The 19,242-nt window shown below is 46.5% G+C and overlaps 1 protein-coding gene across 3 annotated transcripts in view; it reads left to right on the top strand.

Annotated features, from left to right (window-relative positions):
* Nucleotides 1-19,242, top strand: part of LOC138260632 (mitochondrial ornithine transporter 1-like) — a 153,952-nt gene that overhangs the window by 26,569 nt on the left and 108,141 nt on the right. For all 3 annotated transcript variants that reach the window (XM_069209179.1, XM_069209177.1, XM_069209180.1), the window contains exon 2: nucleotides 12,629-12,759. In XM_069209179.1, the coding sequence (XP_069065280.1) occupies nucleotides 12,690-12,759 (70 nt within the window). In that variant the 5' untranslated portion in view covers nucleotides 12,629-12,689. The remainder of the gene's footprint in view (nucleotides 1-12,628; nucleotides 12,760-19,242) is intronic.

The following is a 19,242-nucleotide window of genomic DNA, read 5'->3' as shown; positions in this document are numbered from 1 at the left end:
TGCCAGGGTGCCCTCACACTAAGTAACTTTGCACCTAACCTTTACCAGGTAAAGGTTAGACATATAGGTGACTTATAAGTTACTTAAGTGCAGTGTAAAATGGCTGTGAAATAACGTGGACGTTATTTCACTCAGGCTGCAGTGGCAGGCCTGTGTAAGAATTGTCAGAGCTCCCTATGGGTGGCAAAAGAAATGCTGCAGCCCATAGGGATCTCCTGGAACCCCAATACCATGGGTACCTCAGTACCATATACTAGGGAATTATAAGGGTGTTCCAGTAAGCCAATGTAAATTGGTAAAAATGGTCACTAGCCTGTCCGTGACAATTTGGAAAGAAATGAGAGAGCATAACCACTGAGGTTCTGATTAGCAGAGCCTCAGTGAGACAGTTAGTCACTACACAGGTAACACATTCAGGCACACTTATGAGCACTGGGGCCCTGGGTTACCAGGGTCCCAGTGACACATACAACTAAAACAACATATATACAGTGAAAAATGGGGGTAACATGCCAGGCAAGATGTTACTTTCCTACAGGGGGTAGTCTGCCTCCTCTCTGCACCAGAAGCTCCGAAGAAATCTCCAGTGGGTCAACGGAAACTTCCCCCCTACAACTGCAGGCACCAAAGAACTGCATCACCGGTCCTCTGGGTCTCCTCTCAGCACGACGAGCGAGGTCCCTTGAACTCAGCAACTCTGTCCAAGTGACTCCCACAGTCCAGTGACTCTTCAGTCCAAGTTTGGTGGAGGTAAGTCCTTGCCTCCCCACGCCAGACTGCATTGCTGAGAACCGCGTATTTTGCAGCTACTCCGGCTCCTGTGCACTCACCGAGGATTTCCTTTGTGCACAGCCAAGCCTGGGTCCCCGGCACTCTAACCTGCATTGCAGGACCTCCTGAGTTGTCCTCTGGCGGCGTGGGATTCTCTTGTGGAACTTCGGGTGAGCACCGATTCACTCCACTTCGTAGTGCCTGTTCCGGTACTTCTGCGGGTGCTGCTTGCTTCTGAGTGGGCTCCTTCTCTTGCTGGGCGCCCCCTCTGTCTCCTCACGCAGTTGGCGACATCCTGGGCCACAGCAGCACCCAAAAACCCTAACCGCGACCCTTGCAGCTAGCAAGGCTTGTTTGCGGTCTTTCTGCGGGAAAACACTTCTGCACGACTCTTCACGACGTGGGGCATCCATCCTCCAAAGGGGAAGTTTCTAGCCCTTGTCGTTCGTGCAGAATCCTCAGCTTCTACCATCTGGTGGCAGCTTCTTTGCATCCACAGCTGGCATTTTCCTGGGCATCTGCCCACTCCCGACTTGATTGTGACTTTTGGACTTGGTCCCCTTGTTCCACAGGTACCCTCGTCTGGAAATCCATTGTTGTTGCATTGCTGGTGTTGGTCTTTCCTGCAGAATTCCCCTATCACGACTTCTGTGCTCTTTGGGGAACTTATGTGCACTTGGCACCCACTTTTCAGGGTCTTGGGGTGGGCTATTTTTCTAACCCTCACTGTTTTCTTACAGTCCCAGCGACCCTCTACAAGGTCACATAGGTTTGGGGTCCATTCGTGGTTCGCATTCCACTTCTAGAGTATATGGTTTGTGTTGCCCCTATGTGCCCCCATTGCATTCTATTGTGACTATACATTGTTTGCACTGTTTTCTATTGCTATTACTGCATATTTTGGTATTGTGTACATATATCTTGTGTATATTTGCTATCCTCATACGGAGGGTACTCACTGAGATACTTTTGGCATATTGTCATAAAAATAAAGTGCCTTTATTTTTAGTATATCCGTGTATTGTGTTATCTTATGATATTGTGCATATGACACTAGTGGTATAGTGGGAGCTTTGCATGTCTCCTAGTTCAGCCTAAGCTGCTCTGCTAAGCTACCTTTTCTATCAGCCTAAGCTGCTAGACACCCCTCTACACTAATAAGGGATACCTGGGGCCTGGTGGAAGGTGTAAGTACCCCTTGGTACTCACTACAAGCCAGTCCAGCCTCCTACATTGGTTGTGCAGCGGTGGGATAAGTACTTGGCAACTACTTACCACTTTTGTCGTACTTTTCATAAGAGAAAAATATACAAAAGAAGTTCAGTGTATGTACACCTAACCAAAAAGTTTTGCTTTTCTCCTCTCACTTCTTTTAATAAGTGCTGAAAAGTACCTCTAAACTTTCAAAAAGTTCTTTAAAAGTTTTTTTTTCTGTCCTTTTAAAAAGTTCTGAAAACTTTTTTCTTTCTTTTTCTGTCCTTTAAACCTTTTCTATAATGTCTGGCACAGGCCAAACTGTTGATCTATCCAAGACTGCTTATGACCACCTTAGCTGGAAAGCAGCAAGGAGTCTCTGTGTAGAAAGAGGTTTAGGGGTAGGGAAGAATCCCTCTAGAGAACTATTAGTTAACATGCTAGTTGAACAAGATAAGACTATTGTTGGTACTTCTGGTGAGAAATTAGCTGATGGTTCCCACTCTGATTCTGGGGCACCCCTAGCAAAAGATTTGGGAGGGAATCTTTCCAACCTGCCCCTTAGCAGGCCACCTAGCATAGCTGGTACTGATGTGAATTCACATCACAGTAAGTGTTGTTTCTCATCACAGTAGAAGTGTCACTTCTGTAGGCCACAATGTTAGTGTGACATCTGTTAGGGCCAGGTCTCCTTCTGTTCATTCTCACCATTCTTCTGTTTCAAGACATGCCCTACCCACCCACCCTGATGACAGAGTGTTAGAAAGGGAGCTCAATAGATTGAGAGTGGAACAATCCAGGCTGAAGCTCAAGAAGCAACAGCTGGATTTAGATAGGTAGTCCTTAGAAATAGAAAGAGAAAGACAGTAATTGGGTTTAGAAACCCATGGTGGCAGCAGCAGTATTCCAAATAGTCATCCTGCAAAAGAGCATGATTCTAGGAATCTGCACAAGATAGTTCCCCCTTACAAGGAGGGGGATGACATTAACAAGTGGTTTGCTGCACTTGAGAGGGTCTGTGTTGTACAGGATGTCCCTCAAAGGCAGTGGGCTGCTATCCTATGGCTATCTTTCAGTGGAAAGGGTAGGGATAGGCTCCTTACTGTAAAAGAAAGTGAGGCCAATGATTTCAAAGTTCTTAAGAATGCACTCCTAGATGGTTATGGCTTAACCACTGAACAGTACAGGATGAAGTTCAGAGAAACCAAAAAGAAGTCTTAACAAGACTGGGTAGACGTTGTTGACCATTCAGTGAAGGCCTTGGAGGGGTGGTTGCATGGCTGTAAAGTTGCTGACTATGAAAGCCTGTATAACTTAATCCTGAGAGAGCATATACTTAATAATTGTGTGTCTGATTTGTTACACCAGTACCTGGTAGACTCTGATCTGACCTCTCCCCAAGAATTGGGAAAGAAGGCAGACAAATGGGTCAGAACAAGGGTGAACAGAAAAGTTCATACAGGGGGTGACAAAGATGGCAAGAAGAAGGATGGTAAGTCTTCTGACAAGGGTGGGGACAAATCTAAGATTGAGTCTTCATTAGGCCCACAAAAACCCTCTGGTGGGGGTGGTGGGTCCAAATCCTCTTCAAATCAAAACAAAGAAAAGAAACTATGGTGCTATTTATGTAAAATAAAAGGCCATTGGACAACAGATCCCAGTTGTCCAAAGAAAAGCACCAAGCCTCCTACCACTACAACCCCTGCTGCTACACCTAGTGCCCCTAATAATAGCAGTGGTGGTGGGAGCAAACCTACTAATAGCCAATCCAAGGGAGTAGCTGGACTCACTTTTGGTAATTTAGTTGGGGTTGGTCTTGTTAGGGAGACCACAGAGGCTGTGTTAGTCTCTGAGGGGGCTATTGATTTAGCCACCTTGGTTGCTTGTCCCCTTAATATGGATAAGTACAAGCAACTACCCCTAATAAATGGTGTTGAGGTTCAGGCCTACAGGGACACAGGTGCCAGTATTACCATGGTAATAGAGAAACTGGTCCACCCTGAACAACACCTACTTGGTCACCAGTACCAAGTAACCGATGCTCATAACAACGCACTTAGCCACCCCATGGCTGTTGTGAATCTCAACTGGGTGGGGGGGGGGGGGTTACTGGTCCAAAGAAAGTTGTGGTTGCCTCAGATTTACCTGTAGACTGTCTACTAGGAAATGATTTAGAGACATCAGCTTGGTCAGATGTGGAGTTGGAGGCCCATGCAGCAATGCTGGGCATTCCAGGGCATATTTTTGCTTTAACCAGGGCTCAGGCCAAAAAGCAAAAAGGACAGGGTGACTTGGATCCTGGAAGAATGGACCAAGTGCTCCCTAAAGCTAGGGTTAGTAGAAGTAAATCACTACCTACTATCCCTCCCTCTACAGTGAATTCAACTTCTGAGGAAGAAGAATTTCCACCCTGTGCAGAACCTACACCAGAGGAGCTGGAAGCAGACACTGCTGAGCTTTTGGGTGAACGGGGGCCTGCCAGGGAGGGGCTGAGTGTGGCACAGCATACCTGTCCCACACTAGAGGGTCTAAGGCAGCAAGATGTCAAACAAGCAAATGGGGATGTCAGTGACTCTCACAGAGTTTACTGGGAGGACAACCTCTTGTACACTGAAGCAAGGGATCCAAAACCTGGAGCTGCCAGGAGATTGGTGATTCCTCAGGAGTACAGAAAGTTCCTCCTAACTCTAGCCCACGACATTCCCTTAGCTGGTCATTTGGGGCAAATGAAAACTTGGGACAGGCTTGTCCCCTTGTTTCATTTGCCTAGAATGTCAGAGGGCACAAAGGAATTTTGTAAGTCCTGTGAAACCTGTCAAGCCAGTGGCAAGACAGGTGGCACTCCAAAGGCACCCCTTATTCCACTGCCTGTGGTTGGGGTTCCCTTTGAAAGGGTAGGGGTTGACATAGTTGGGCCCCCTTGACCCTCCTACTGCTTCAGGCAATAGGTGTATCTTGGTGGTAGTGGACCATGCCACCAGATATCCTGAAGCAATTCCTCTAAGGACCACTACAGCTCCTGCAGTGGCAAAGGCCCTCTTGAGAATCTTTTCCAGGGTGGGCTTCCCCAAAGAGGTGGTATCAGACAGGGGAAGCAATTTCATGTCTGCTTACTTAAAGGCCATGTGGAAGGAATGTGGTGTGACATACAAGTTCACCACACCCTATCATCCACAAACAAATGGACTGGTGGAGAGATTTAACAAAACTCTCAAAGGTATGATAATGGGACTCTCTGAAAAACTCCGCAGGAGATGGGATATCCTGTTACCTTGCCTCCTTTTTGCTTTCAGGGAGGTACCCCAAAAAGGAGTGGGCTTCAGCCCCTTTGAACTCCTATTTGGACACCCTGTGAGAGGTCCTCTAACACTTGTTAAGGAGGGTTGGGAACAACCTTTAAAAGCTCCAAAGCAAGACATAGTGGACTATGTACTTGGCCTCAGATCTATGATGTCCGAGTACATGAAAAAGGCCAGTAAAAACCTTCAGGCCAGCCAAGAGCTCCAAAAGCAATGGCATGACCAGAAGGCTGTTTTGGTTCAGTACCAACCAGGGCAGAAAGTGTGGGTCTTGGAGCCTGTGGCCCCAAGAGCACTCCAAGACAAATGGAGTGGACCCCACATAATTGTTGAAAAGAAGGGTGAAGTCACCTACTTAGTTTACTTAGGCACTGCCAGGAGTCCCCTTAGGGTGCTCCATGTCAATCGCCTGAAACCCTACTATGACAGGGCTGATCTCACCCTGCTCATGGCAACTGATGAAGGACAGGAAGAAGAGAGTGACCCTCTCCCTGATCTCTTCTCTTCCACAGAACAAGATGCTCTAGTGGAAGGTGTAGTTTTGGCATATTGTCTTACTGCTGAGCAGAAAGACCACTGCATAAATCCCCTGGGTCAGTTTTCTGAACTCTTTTCTGCTGTGCCAGGCACCACTTCTTGGTGTGAGCACACTATAGATACTGGAGACAGCTTGCCTGTCAAAAGTAAGATCTATAGGCAGCCTGACCATGTCAGAGACTGCATAAAGCAAGAAGTACAGAAAATGCTTGAACTGGGTGTGGTTGAGCACTCTGAAAGTCCATGGGCCTCTCCTGTGGTACTTGTACCAAAACCTCATTCCAAGGATGGAAAGAAGGAAATGCGGTTTTGTGTAGACTATAGAGGTCTCAACCAGGTAACCAAAACTGATGCTCACCCTATACCCAGGGCAGATGAGCTAATAGATACACTGGCATCTGCCAAGTATCTAAGCACTTTTGATTTGACTGCAGGGTATTGGCAGGTCAAATTATCAGAAGATGCCAAAGCAAAAACTGCATTTTCAACCATTGGAGGCCATTACCAATTCACAGTAATGCCTTTTGGATTGAAAAATGCACCTGCCACTTTTCAAAGGTTGGTGAATACAGTCCTGCAAGGGCTGGAAGCTTTTAGTGCAGCATATCTAGATGATATAGCTGTCTTTAGCTCCAGCTGGGATGATCACCTGGTCCACCTATGGAAAGTTTTGTAGGCCCTGCAAAAGGCAGGCCTCACTACCAAGGCTTCAAAGTGCCAGATAGGGCAGGGGAAAGTGGTTTATCTGGGACACCTGGTAGGTGGAGAACAGATTGCACCACTTCAGGGGAAAATCCAAACTATTATAGATTGGGTTCCCCCTACAACTCAGACCCAGGTGAGAGCCTTCTTAGGCCTCACTGGGTATTACAGGAGGTTCATAAAGAACTATGGCTCCATTGCAGCCCCTCTTAATGACCTCACATCTAAGAAAATGCCTAAAAAGGTATTGTGGACAGCTAGCTGTCAGAAAGCTTTTGAGGAGCTGAAGCAGGCCATGTGCTCTGCACCTGTCCTAAAAAGCCCCTGTTACTCCAAAAAATTCATTGTCCAAACTGATGCATCTGAATTAGGGGTAGGGTCAGCCTTACCACAACTTAATTCTTAAGGATAGGATCAACCTGTTGCTTTTATCAGCAGGAGGTTGACCCCTAGAGAAAAGCGTTGGTCTGCCATAGAGAGGGAGGCCTTTGCTGTGGTCTGGGCACTGAAGAAGTTGAGGCCATACCTGTTTGGCACTCACTTCATTGTTCAGACAGACCACAAACCTCTACTTTGGCTAAAACAAATGAAAGGTGAAAACCCTAAATTGTTGAGGTGGTCCATATCCCTACAGGGAATGGATTATACAGTGGAACATAGACCTGGGAGTACCCACTCCAATGCAGATGGACTCTCCAGATATTTCCACTTAGACAATGAAGACTCGTCAGGTCATGGCTAGTCTTATTGTCCTTCTTTTGGGGGGGGGCCGGGGGTTGTGTAGGAAAGTACCATCTTGCCTGGCATGTTACCCCCATATTTCACTGTATATAAGTTGTTTTAGTTGTATGTGTCACTGGGACCCTGCCAGCCAGGGCCCCAGTGCTCATAAGTGTGCCCTGTATGTGTTACCTGTGTTATGACTAACTGTCTCACTGAGGCTCTGGTAATCAGAACCTCAGTGGTTATGCTCTCTCATTTCTTTCCAAATTGTCACTAACAGGCTAGTGACCAATTTTACCAATTTACATTGGCATACTGGAACACCCTTATAATTCCCTAGTATATGGTACTGAGGTACCCAGGGTATTGGGGTTCCAGGAGATCCCTATGGGCTGCAGCATTTTTTTTGCCACCCGTAGGGAGCTCTGACAATTCTTACACAGGCCTGCCACTGCAGCCTGAGTGAAATAACGTCCACGTTATTTCACAGCCATTTTACACTGCACTTAAGTAACTAATAAGTCACCTATATGTCTAACCTTTACCTGGTAAAGGTTAGGTGCTAAGTTACTTAGTGTGTGGGCACCCTGGCACTAGCCAAGGTACCCCCACATTGTTCAGGGCCAATTCCCCGGACTTTGTGAGTGCGGGGACACCATTACACGCGTGCACTATACATAGGTCACTACCTATGAATAGCTTCACAATGGTAACTCCGAATATGGCCATGTAACATGTCTAAGATCATGGAATTGCCCCACCAATGCCATCCTGGTATTCGGGAGACAATCCCATGATTCCCCGGGTCTCTAGCACAGACCTGGGTACTGCCAAACTGCCTTTCCCGGGGTTTCACTGCAGCTGCTGCTGCTGCCAACCCCTCAGACAGGTTTCTGCCCTCCTGGGGTCCAGCCAGGCTTGGCCCAGGAAGGCAGAACAAAGGACTTCCTCAGAGAGAGGGTGTTACACCCTCTCCCTTTGGAATAAGGTGTGAAGGCAGGGGAGGAGTAGCCTCCCCCAGCCTCTGGAAATGCTTTCATGGGCACAGATGGTGCCCATTTCTGCATAAGCCAGTCTACACCGGTTCAGTGACTCCTCAGCCCTGCTCTGGCGCGAAACTGGACAAAGGAAAGGACCTGCACCTCCCCTGGGAGGTGCCCAGAGCTCCTCCAGTGTGCTCCAGACCTCTGCCATCTTGGAAACAGAGGTGCTGCTGGCACACTGGACTGCTCTGAGTGGCCAGTGCCAGCAGGTGACGTCAGAGACTCCTTCTGATAGGCTGTTTCAGGTGTTGCTAGCCTATCCTCTCTCCTAAGTAGCCAAACCCTCTTTTCTGGCTATTTAGGGTCTCTGTCTTTGGGGATTCCTTAGATAATGAATGCAAGAGCTCATCAGAGTTCCTCTGCATCTCTCTCTTCACCTTCTGCCAAGGAATCGACTGCTGACCGCGCTGGAAGCCTGCAAAACTGCAACAAAGTAGCAAAGACGACTACTGCAACTCTGTAACGCTGATCCTGCCGCCTTCTCGACTGCTTTCCTGGTGGTGCATGCTGTGGGGGTAGTCTGCCTCCTCTCTGCACTAAAAGCTCCAAAGAAATCTCCCGTGGGTCGACGGAATCGTCCCCCTGCAACCGCAGGCACCAAAGAACTGCATCACCGGTACCCTGGGTCTCCTCTCAGCACGACGAGCGAGGTCCCTTGAATCCAGCAACTCTGTCCAAGTGACTCCCACAGTCCAGTGACTCTTCAGTCCAAGTTTGGTGGAGGTAAGTCCTTGCCTCCCCATGCCAGACTGCATTGCTGGGAACCGCGACTTTTGCAGCTACTCCGGCCTCAGTGCACTTCCGGCGGAAATCCTTTGTGCACAGTCCAGCCTGGGTCCACGGCACTCTAACCTGCATTGCACGACATCCTAAGTTGTCCTCCGGCGGCGTGGGAGTCCTTTGTGCAACTTCGGGTGAGCACCTTTTCACTCCACTTCGTAGTGCCTGTTCCGGCACTTCTGCGGGTGCTGCCTACTTCTGAGAGGGCTCCTTGTCTTGCTCGACACCCCCTCTGTCCCCAGACGCAATTGGCGACAGCCTGGTCCCTCCTGGGCCACAGCAGCATCCAAAAACCCTAACCGCACGATTTGCAGCTAGCAAGGCTTGTTGGCGGTCTTTCTTCAGGAAAACACTTCTGCACGACTCTCCACGGCATGAGGGATCTGTCCTCCAAAGGGGAAGTTCCTAGCCCTTGTCGTTCCTGCAGAATCTTCAGCTTCTACTGTCCAGTAGCAGCTTCTTTGCACCCACAGCTGGCATTTCCTGGGCATATGCCCATCTCCGACTTGCTTGTGACTTTTGGACTTGGTCCCCTTGTTCCACAGGTACCCTCGTTGGGATATCCATCGTTGTTGCGTTGCTGATTTGTGTCTTTCCTGCAGAATTCCCCTATCACGACTTCTATGTCCTTTGGGGAACTTTAGTGCACTCACTTTTCAGGGTCTTGGGGTGGGCTATTTTTCTAACCCTAACTGTTTTCTTACAGTCCCAGCGACCCTCTACAAGGTCACATAGGTTTGGGGTCCATTTGTGGTTCGCATTCCACTTTTGGAGTATATGGTTTGTGTTATATTGTCCCCATTGCATCTTATTGTAACTATACATTGTTTGCACTGTTTTCTAGTACTTTTACTGCATATTTTGGTATTGTGTACATATATCTTGTGTATATTTGCTATCCTCATACTGAGGGTACTCACTGAGATACTTTTGGCATATTGTCATAAAAATAAAGTACCTTTATTTTTAGTATATCTGTGTATTGTGTTTTCTTATGATATTGTGCATATGACACTAGTGGTACTGTAGGAGCTTCACTCATCTCCTAGTTCAGCCTAAGCTGCTCTGCTAAGCTACCATTATCTATCAGCCTAAACTGCTAGACACCCTATACACTAATAAGGGATAACTGGGCCTGGTGCAAGGTGTAGGTACCCCTTGGTACTCTCTACAAGCCAGTCCAGCCTCCTACAGGAAGTTTCTAGCCCTTGTCGTTCGTGCAGAATCCTCAGCTTCTACCATCCGGTGGCAGCTTCTTTGCATCCACAGCTGGCATTTCCTGGGCATTTGCCCACTCCCGACTTGATCGTGACTTTTGGACTTGGTCCCCTTGTTCCACAGGTACCCTCGTCTGGAAATCCATCGTTGTTGCATTGCTGGTGTTGGTCTTTCCTGCAGAATTCCCCTATCACGACTTCTGTGCTCTTTGGGGAACTTATGTGCACTTGGCACCCACTTTTCAGGGTCTTGGGGTGGGCTATTTTTCTAACTCACACTATTTTCTTACAGTCCCAGCGACACTCTACAAGGTCACATAGGTTTGGGGTCCATTCGTGGTTCGCATTCCACTTTTGGAGTATATGCTTTGTGTTGCCCCTATCCCTATGTGCCCCCATTGCATTCTATTGTGACTATACATTGTTTGCACTGTTTTCTATTGCTATTACTGCATATTTTGGTATTGTGTACATATATCTTGTGTATATTTGCTATCCTCATACTGAGGGTACTCACTGAGATACTTTTGGCATATTGTCATAAAAATAAAGTAGCTTTATTTTTAGTATATCTGTGTATTGTGTTTTCTTATGATATTGTGCAAGTGACACTAGTGGTATAGTGGGAGCTTCACTCGTCTCCTAGTTCAGCCTAAGCTGCTCTGCTAAGCTACCCTTAGCTAAGCTACCCTTTTCTATCAGCCAAAGCTGCTAGACACCCTATACGCTAATAAGGGATACCTGGGCCTGGTGCAAGGTGTAAGTACCCCTTGGTACTCACTACAAGCCAGTCCAGCCTCCTACACTTGCTACCAAAAGTGGGGGCTTGTCCAGGGGGGTGGCAAGCATCTCCACTAGCTGGAGTGCCCTGGGGCATTGTAACACCAGACTTGAGCTTTTGAGGCTCACCACCAGGTGTTACAGTTCCTGCATGGGGAGGTGTGAAGCACCTCCACCCAGGACATGCTTCTGACCACAGAGTGCACAAAGGCACTAACCCCATGTGGTCAGAAACTCGTCTGGAAGTGGCAGGCTGGCACAGACCTGTCAGCCTTTCACTAGCAGTTGGGCTAACATACAGGGGACGTCTCTAAGATGCCCTCTGTGTGCATTTCTCTTTAAATCCCACACTGGCATCAGTTGTGGGTTTATTGTGCTGAGAAGTTTGATATCAAACTTCAGTATTCAGTGTAGCCATTAGGGAACTGTGGAGTTCGTAATGACAAACTTCCAGACCATATACTCTTATTGCTACCCTGCACTTACAATGTCTAAGAATTGACTTAGACACTGTAAGGGCATAATGCTCAGGCAGCTATGCCCTCACCTGCGGTATAGTGCACCCTGCCATAGGGCTGTAAGGCCTGCTACAGGGGTGACTTAACTATGTCACGGGCAGTAGTTTGTGGGCATGCCACTGAGAGTAGTGCCATGTCGACTTTTGTCTTTTCTGCCCATCAGCAAGCACAAGTTGCAAAGCAGTGTGCATGCACTGAGTGAGGGGTCCCTGAGGGTTGCATAATACATGCTGACCCTTAGGGAACTTCCGTGGCCACAGGGCCCTTGGTACCAGGGGCACCTTTTACAAGGGACTTAACTGTGTGCCAGGGCTGTGCCAATTGTGGAAACAAAGGTACAGTTTTAGGGAAAGAACACTGGTGCGGAGGCCTAGTTAGCAGGGTCCAGCACACTTCCAATCAAAGGTGGCATCAACACTAGGCAAAAAGTGGGGGATGACCATGCCAACCGTGGCATTTTCCTACAGCCTCTTTTACCTGAAGTACAACCTAAGTACACAGCTAGAAGCGCTGAGTAAGTATTACCTGCTGGTAAAGGTACAGCTCTTGTAATATTTTGTATTACAGTGACAGAAAACGAGCTGGAGACTCGAGTGCATCTCTGAGAGCTCATATAAAGTTTCTTTTTATTGATTGTGTAACAAATCTGTGCATGCCTTGCAAGAAGCCTTAGTAGTACAAAACGGTTAAAATTGGCAAAATATTGGTGGCATTACTGTACCTATAAGTGCCTAAAATTTAACTTCATCACAGCTAGATGCAATTTGTCCGGCATCTCTCTCAACCTTCATCATTGCCTCTAGTTTCTCCTGAGCAGCTGGTGTGTTTTATGGTGCTGTAGATAAAGCTCCCAGCAACGTGTAGGATTAAGGAACTTAGTGGGACTCAGCCAGGGTTGTTGTTAACCTGCTTTCCCAGCTAAGTTTTCACCAAATCTATGGGTGTATTTCTTTTATTTATTACTCCTAGTGTGGTTAATCAATTCCTGAGCCATAATCCCAGACTTCATCTGAAATGTGCTTTGCATAATTTGACCGATTTTAAGTTTTTCTGTTTCTTTCCAGTTTCATATAATGTTACCAGCTGGGTTTGCCAATTAGATTCTCTTCATGACGGCCACCTGCGATGACCTCTGAAAAACACCTCGTACACCCAGTGGTGCAAACGTTGATTAATCTTACTGCAGGAGCAATGGGTATGTATGAAATGCCACTGTAGGAATGAACTATAAGGGTTTATGTGGTTGTTTAGTGTTGCTCACTTAAGGCTTGAAAAATATCTCCTGCATCTCTTTTCATTCTCGCAATGCTGGACTGTGAACTGACGTACATGCCTTCAGAAATTATTTTCCTGGACATGTTTGTGGTATGCTAGGTGTGCACCAATCCCTGGTCGTGTTGAGGACATTCAGATTTCTTTTTAGTTTCAGTAATGCAAGTATATCACAATCTTCTCTGGAACTGTACTAGAAATACTAGAGGTGGCGCTGCATAAAGCTAGCTGTACAAGGATAATGTGGTGCCCTGTGCTTTAGAGTCTGACATACAAAGCTACTTGTGTACATGTCCTCCTTCTCCGTTTGTAAATGTCTGCATTTTGTAGCTACTGCAAGCATCAGGGTATGTTATTTGAGAACCAAGCTAACTTTCTGTTGATGTCTAGCTTGTGTGATTGTTGGCTTGGAAAACCACATGTGTGCAATGTTTGTTTTTAGATCAGATCACGTGGGCACAAATCTGCTCTCAAGACGAGTTTGGGTTGATATTCATGTCATAAGCATTCTTCAGTTAGTGGAAGGTATTGTCAAATTTAGATGGTTATTGACCAAATCGCTAACCAAATGATGATTCTCAGTGGATGCCAGGGATATATTTTTTTAAATAAACAATGGTGTTGAGACTTGTCCATCCTGACATCAGGTTTCACCCACACAATTATAGGTCAACTGTCCCAACTACCTGTGCCACCCACATTGCCAAAACACACCAGTTTTGATGGTGAAAATTCGATGTCTTCATGTTGCATTTTAGGGCCTTTCCTGTTTCAGGTGTTGGGCCTGCCGCAAAAGTGGGTAATATTTGTGAGCCCTCTGTGAATTCAGCTCTTTCCCTCACAGAATTATGAGGACAGTATGTGATTTTAGCCAAAGTTTTAAGTTTGCAGGGTATTCTAGGTAGTGAAATATTTGGGGATCCATGCATTTTGGGCTATTTTGGTCCCTCACTAAAGTTTCAGAAGTTGTCTGAGCCTAGTAGCTTACTGTGGTTTTATTTATTTTTTGGAGTGGCGATCGAGCTGGGCCTAAATACTACTGCTATCCATATCGCCAAAATGGGTCTGCTTTGATGGCAACAAATTTTGTTGTCAGTGTTACGTTTTGGGACCTTTTCTGTTGTGAGTGGTAGACCCAGCTACACAAGTGGCTTATGATTATTATTATTATTATTTTTTTTTTTGGCGTAACGTGGGAACACAGAATAGTAGAACATTTATCAATTACATTACTCTCCATTTTGCTTTGCAAATGCAATCCATTATGGAAAAATAACATTTTGCTAAATGTCCTCAATTACATGGCAGTTTGGGTAATTCCAAAATCAGAGTTGTATAAATCACCACTACCTGTAAACTCAGTATCTTAGGCCCATTAAAAAATGCATATGTTTCCTTCATACCCATTTTTCATTCACTAGATTTTACAATATAATTTGAAGCATAAACAGCACAATATGAAATATAAACTACTGGTCAGTTGGCTCTTGATATGGGATGATCTTGGAAAACTGACATGGCATAGCTCTGCCTCTGGAAGGGTGTGATGGGTGTAACAATGTATTACTTTCATAAATGGGCCATTGAAGGGAAAAAAAAACTATAGTTGAAAATGTCAGCCATTTATATTTTTTTGTATATTGTAGGAACATCACTCTTTTTGGCATGGTTACCCCATTTTATCCTGTATATCAGTGTGCTTAGACTGTTTTCACTGGGATCCTGCTAACCAGGACCCGGGTGATTGTGCTCTCTCCTCTAAATATTGTTGCTTCGGTTACACCCCACTATTGGCAAGCTGGTGTACCCCTGTAAGTCCCCTCTATGTGGTACTTGGATACCCAGGGCATTGGTACACTAGGGGCTCCCCCCCCCATGGGCTGCAGCATGTATAATGCCACCAATATGAGCCCATGCAAACTGTCTGCAGGCCTGCCATTGCAGCCTGCGTGAAAAGGTGCATGCACCCTTTCACTGCTGGTCACTGTAAGTTACCCCTATGGTAGGCCCTTTCAGCCCAAAGGGCAGGATGCAGCTTCCTGTGTGTGAGGGCACCTCTGCACGAGCAGAGGTGCCCCTATGAGCTCCAGTTCCAATGCACTGGACTTCGTAAGTGCGGGAAAGCCATTTTACCTGTTTACTGGCCACAGGCCCTGTGGTCCAGCTACATAATGGTAACTCCAAACCTAGTATTTTTGGTAACAAACATGTTGGAATCCTACCCCAATATTAATGCTAGTTTTGGTGACATGGTTCCATGCACTCTGAGAGGGCTCCTTAGAGGACCCCCAATATTGCTTCTACCAGTCTTCCAGGGTTTGCAGCAGCCCCTCAGACAGGTGTCTGCCCTCCTGCTGCTTGTGCAGCTCAAGCAGGGGAAGACAGAACAAAGGATTTCCTGTGGGAGAAGGGATGCAACACCATCCCCCTTGGAAATGTGTTACAAGGCTGGGGAGGGGAAGGCTCCTCACGCAACCAGCTTGCTTTGAAGGGCACATTTGGTGCCCTCCTTGCATAATCCAGTTTGCACCAGTCCAGGGGGCCCGGGTCCCTGCTTTGGCATGAAACCACCCAAAGGGGAGTGACCACTGCCATGTACATCACTACCCCAGGGTTGGTGCCCAAAGCTCCTCCATGTGGCTACTTGATTCTGCCATCTTGGAAACAAGATGTACAGAGGCCCCAGGGAGCATCTGGTTGGTCAGGACAGGTGACTTACATCTGCTCTCCTGGTCGCTGGGGTTCATCTAGGTACTTGCCTTCGGGGGGGGGGGATCCCAAGTTCTCCAAGCTCCCTTCTAACTATTCCACATGCTTGGATGGGAGACTTCACTCGCATTCCACTATTTTAGTATATGGTTTGGTCCCCATTTAGGGCCCTGGCTATTTTCTGCCACTGCTTCTTGTTTTTCTATGCTAATTCCCAATACTGTGTGTATGTGTGTATATAATATATATCTCTTGCTAGAACTTGTTAGAACTAGCAGGTGAAATAGTAGTATGTCATGGTGATGGCACCAGATATATTTTTTTAACTGTATTTTATTGATTTTGTTTCAACCTCCCAACAAAACATTCAGTGCAGGTTGGTAAAAGCACATTGTCTCTAAAGTTACACATTGACGGCTCCCTCCATGAACACCTTTGAAGTTTCAAAAAACCTAACAGCAGAATAAAGCATATATTGTAGGTCCGTGAAGGGACCAAGGCCAGGAGCGATAGGACAATGAGAAAGCATCACGTTATCTCTCCTGGTTGTCACATGTTTACTTGCAATATAAACTGAATATCTAGTCACTCTTGAAAGTTAAATCTACAGTCCCTGGTGAAATGATCTAATAATTGTGCCCAGAGTTCCATCTCCTCAGCAGCCCTTTCATCAGATTGTCATTCTGAGGTGCTGCCCCTCTGCCGCCTCCCACCTTAGAAAGTCCCCTAGCCATTGAGGAACCTCTAGATTCCCTTTTCCCATCTAGTGAATGCTACCCAGCGTTTTTCAGAAACAAGGGCTAGTTGGACAAGCTTATATGGGATCTTCTGACCTTTGGGCCTGTTCGTGGCTTCCAGTAAACGAGGCATCACTGGAACCACCAGTCTTGTGGCTCTGTGTGCAGCACAACATGGCTCCAGAAGGACTGGACACAGACACATTTGCACGCTAGGTGTAAGAAGGTGGTGTCCATTTCTCCACAATGTTCACACTTAGCCCTTTTCGGGGGGTCTATCCTGTTTAATATGTAGGGTGTGATATAGCTGCGATGGTGGTAGTGGAAATGCCGCAACTTAAACTGGTGGTTGCACAACTCTCCGGAGTTACATGGACATATGTGCCTATAGCATGAAAGGGTGCAGTGTCCCATAGGTGCAGGTCCCTGCTGAAGGGGGCTCTACGGACAACCTGTTCCCAGACAGCAGCTCTGGTTGTTACTAGATATGGCACAGGGTGTTCTGATCTGCCCCCTCGCATCAATACCAGAGCCAGTATGTAGCCCTCTGCCTGTGTCCCCAGTAACCTCTTCTCCCAGTTGTCTTGATAGCAGGGCTTAGTTCCTCAGTCGTAATATTCTCTTCCATGTCTTGAATGTGACCTTGTCTTACTCAAGGTAGGTTTACCTATCTAATTCCCCTCCTCAAGGCCTATTGGGCTCGCCTTACACACCACCTTGAAGTAGTCAAGAAACATAGCCAGGATTTCATGCCTGTTGGTCTGCAGTTCCTCCATATGCGTTTCGGCTTCCCAAAATGGAAGGAGTCTCCTGCTTGCGCCGGAAACTCCAGGTCAGCCACCTTCCTGATTTGTCACCACCTCTAGCTATCAGTTGGCGATAGGATTTAAGGGTGGTCTTATCTGAAGAGTCCCATAGTTTATGTATACCCCTTCAGAGCCCTAGCATACCTGCATGAGCTTCCACTGAGGTCACTTCTTGCCTTTGGTGGTCTGCTAATCGTTCCTCTGCTGTTTGCAGAATGCGTAGGTGTTTATTAGCAGAACTGAAGACAGTACCTATGCCTTCCCCTCTAGCCACGCTTTAAGGGTGTCCCATTTAACCGCCTTAGTGTACATGGCACCCCACTTGTTAGGTAAGCATCTAGGGATTGAGCCAGAGTTTCAGGGCAGGCTGCATCCGAAAGGAGGTTAGTCCAGAAATGGAACTTTCATAGATTCACTTTCTTGATTCATTCACCGTCGCCGATATGGGAGTCCTGGTACCTATTATTATAAAGTAGTATTGAGATAGGCTTAAACCCTAGGCCTCTCAGTTTAACATTCTTTCAGTCATTTTGAGGAAAAGGACCAAATCCACCAATCAGGTGACACCACCCATTAGAACCTTTCTGAGAGAAGCTCCAGTCCCTTGGACTTTCTACCGCATGTAGTGCTAGGGAGTCTCCACAGAGCTCTGCTATTCACTGTTTTTGGATAGCCAAAATAATCAAATTCTTCTCAACTGACTTCTACTTACAAAGGCTGTCACCATGTATGACAAGGAAAGAAAGGGTTTATTCAGATCCTGTAAAACCTGTAGTAAGAAACGGTTGCATTCTGAGGACCCACACCAGAATTGTATCTACTGCCTTTATCTGGACCATTCAGCAAAGGATTGTAAGGTATGTCATGCCTTTTCCTCCAAAACTTTAAAAGACAGTGAAGGCAGGTTATTGATACTGTTGCAAAAACTCAAGAGATCATCCAGTTTCTCTCTCTGACAGTGAGGATTCTTCTACAAGATCTCAGAAAAGAGCAAGGTCACCTTGGTCAAGGTCCTCCTCAGAGCAGCCTAGAAAGGCCTACAAAAAGACTGCCCCAGGTTCTTACAAAGGCCTCAGCCCTTCGGCTAAAGATAAGAGGACGCACTAGCAGTTCAGAAAGGGCTAAAAAAAATAATCATCATCTGCGCCTCCTACTCTTCCTATTAAGTTGTCTCATACTTTTAAGAAGCCTTCCTCTGCTCCTCCAGTCGACAGATCACCAATTCTATCCTCATCGTAAATGACAACCTTGTATGACTAACGTTGATCTTTTCCACTGTCGACGACAGCCTCATCGATTCCAGCGACCCTACCCAGAATGCTGATGAGTTATCCACCATCGACAAGGACATCGCCGACGAAGATTTATACTACAATGTCATCCACGAAGCTAACCATGTCTTCATTGCTGTCATCTCCAACGATGACCTCGTCGGCGGTGAAAATATCATCTGTCAATGATGAAAACATCAGCAACGAGTGCAGCTATTACACCATCAACAAAGTAATATACAACACTGTCAAGCTTGTCGATGAGCAAAAAAATTGCAAAAAAGTCTGAGAATTACCACAGACCATACTTCTCCAAGTAAAGTAACCCCTTTGCTTTACAGCCCATCTGCTGGAAGGGGATGACAAATCGGATGATGAGGGACAATTCGGAACAGCTCGTAGTCCCTCACAACTGAATGTTAAATATCAAAACGATGACGACGAAAACCTTAATAACAGACTTTCAGGCCATGTTAGCGTACTATAGAAAGCTATTTCTACCCACAGACGAAGCACCACCTCGGCCAGTAACATCAATAACGTCGCCAACTCCTCAGGTAGCCATCTTGCTTCAGAGGGACCCATGACTCTACCATTGGCTAACGTTCTTACATCTAATGTCAACCTCTTAAAGGACACAGACATTCCGGTTGGTTGTCGAGGAACGTGAGTTCCTCGACAACCAATCGGAATGGGGGTGAATATCTAATTCCAGCTCCATCATCTCCTTCACCTTCAAAGGTCCTCTGGAGCAGAGTCTACGTTGGAGGATTCCATAATCTTATGGAAAGAGCTGCCTAACGATTTGTACTTTCCATGCAATCCAAGCACATGGATTTGCTTTCTCGGACTTCAAGGAGCCATTCCAAAAGTTGGTATGCTA

This window comes from Pleurodeles waltl, chromosome 2_1, assembly GCF_031143425.1.
Source record: "Pleurodeles waltl isolate 20211129_DDA chromosome 2_1, aPleWal1.hap1.20221129, whole genome shotgun sequence".
In the NCBI taxonomy this organism is placed as follows: domain Eukaryota; kingdom Metazoa; phylum Chordata; class Amphibia; order Caudata; family Salamandridae; genus Pleurodeles; species Pleurodeles waltl.
Note: the sequence above shows the minus strand (reverse complement) of the source record. Positions and strands in the feature narration are given on the sequence as shown.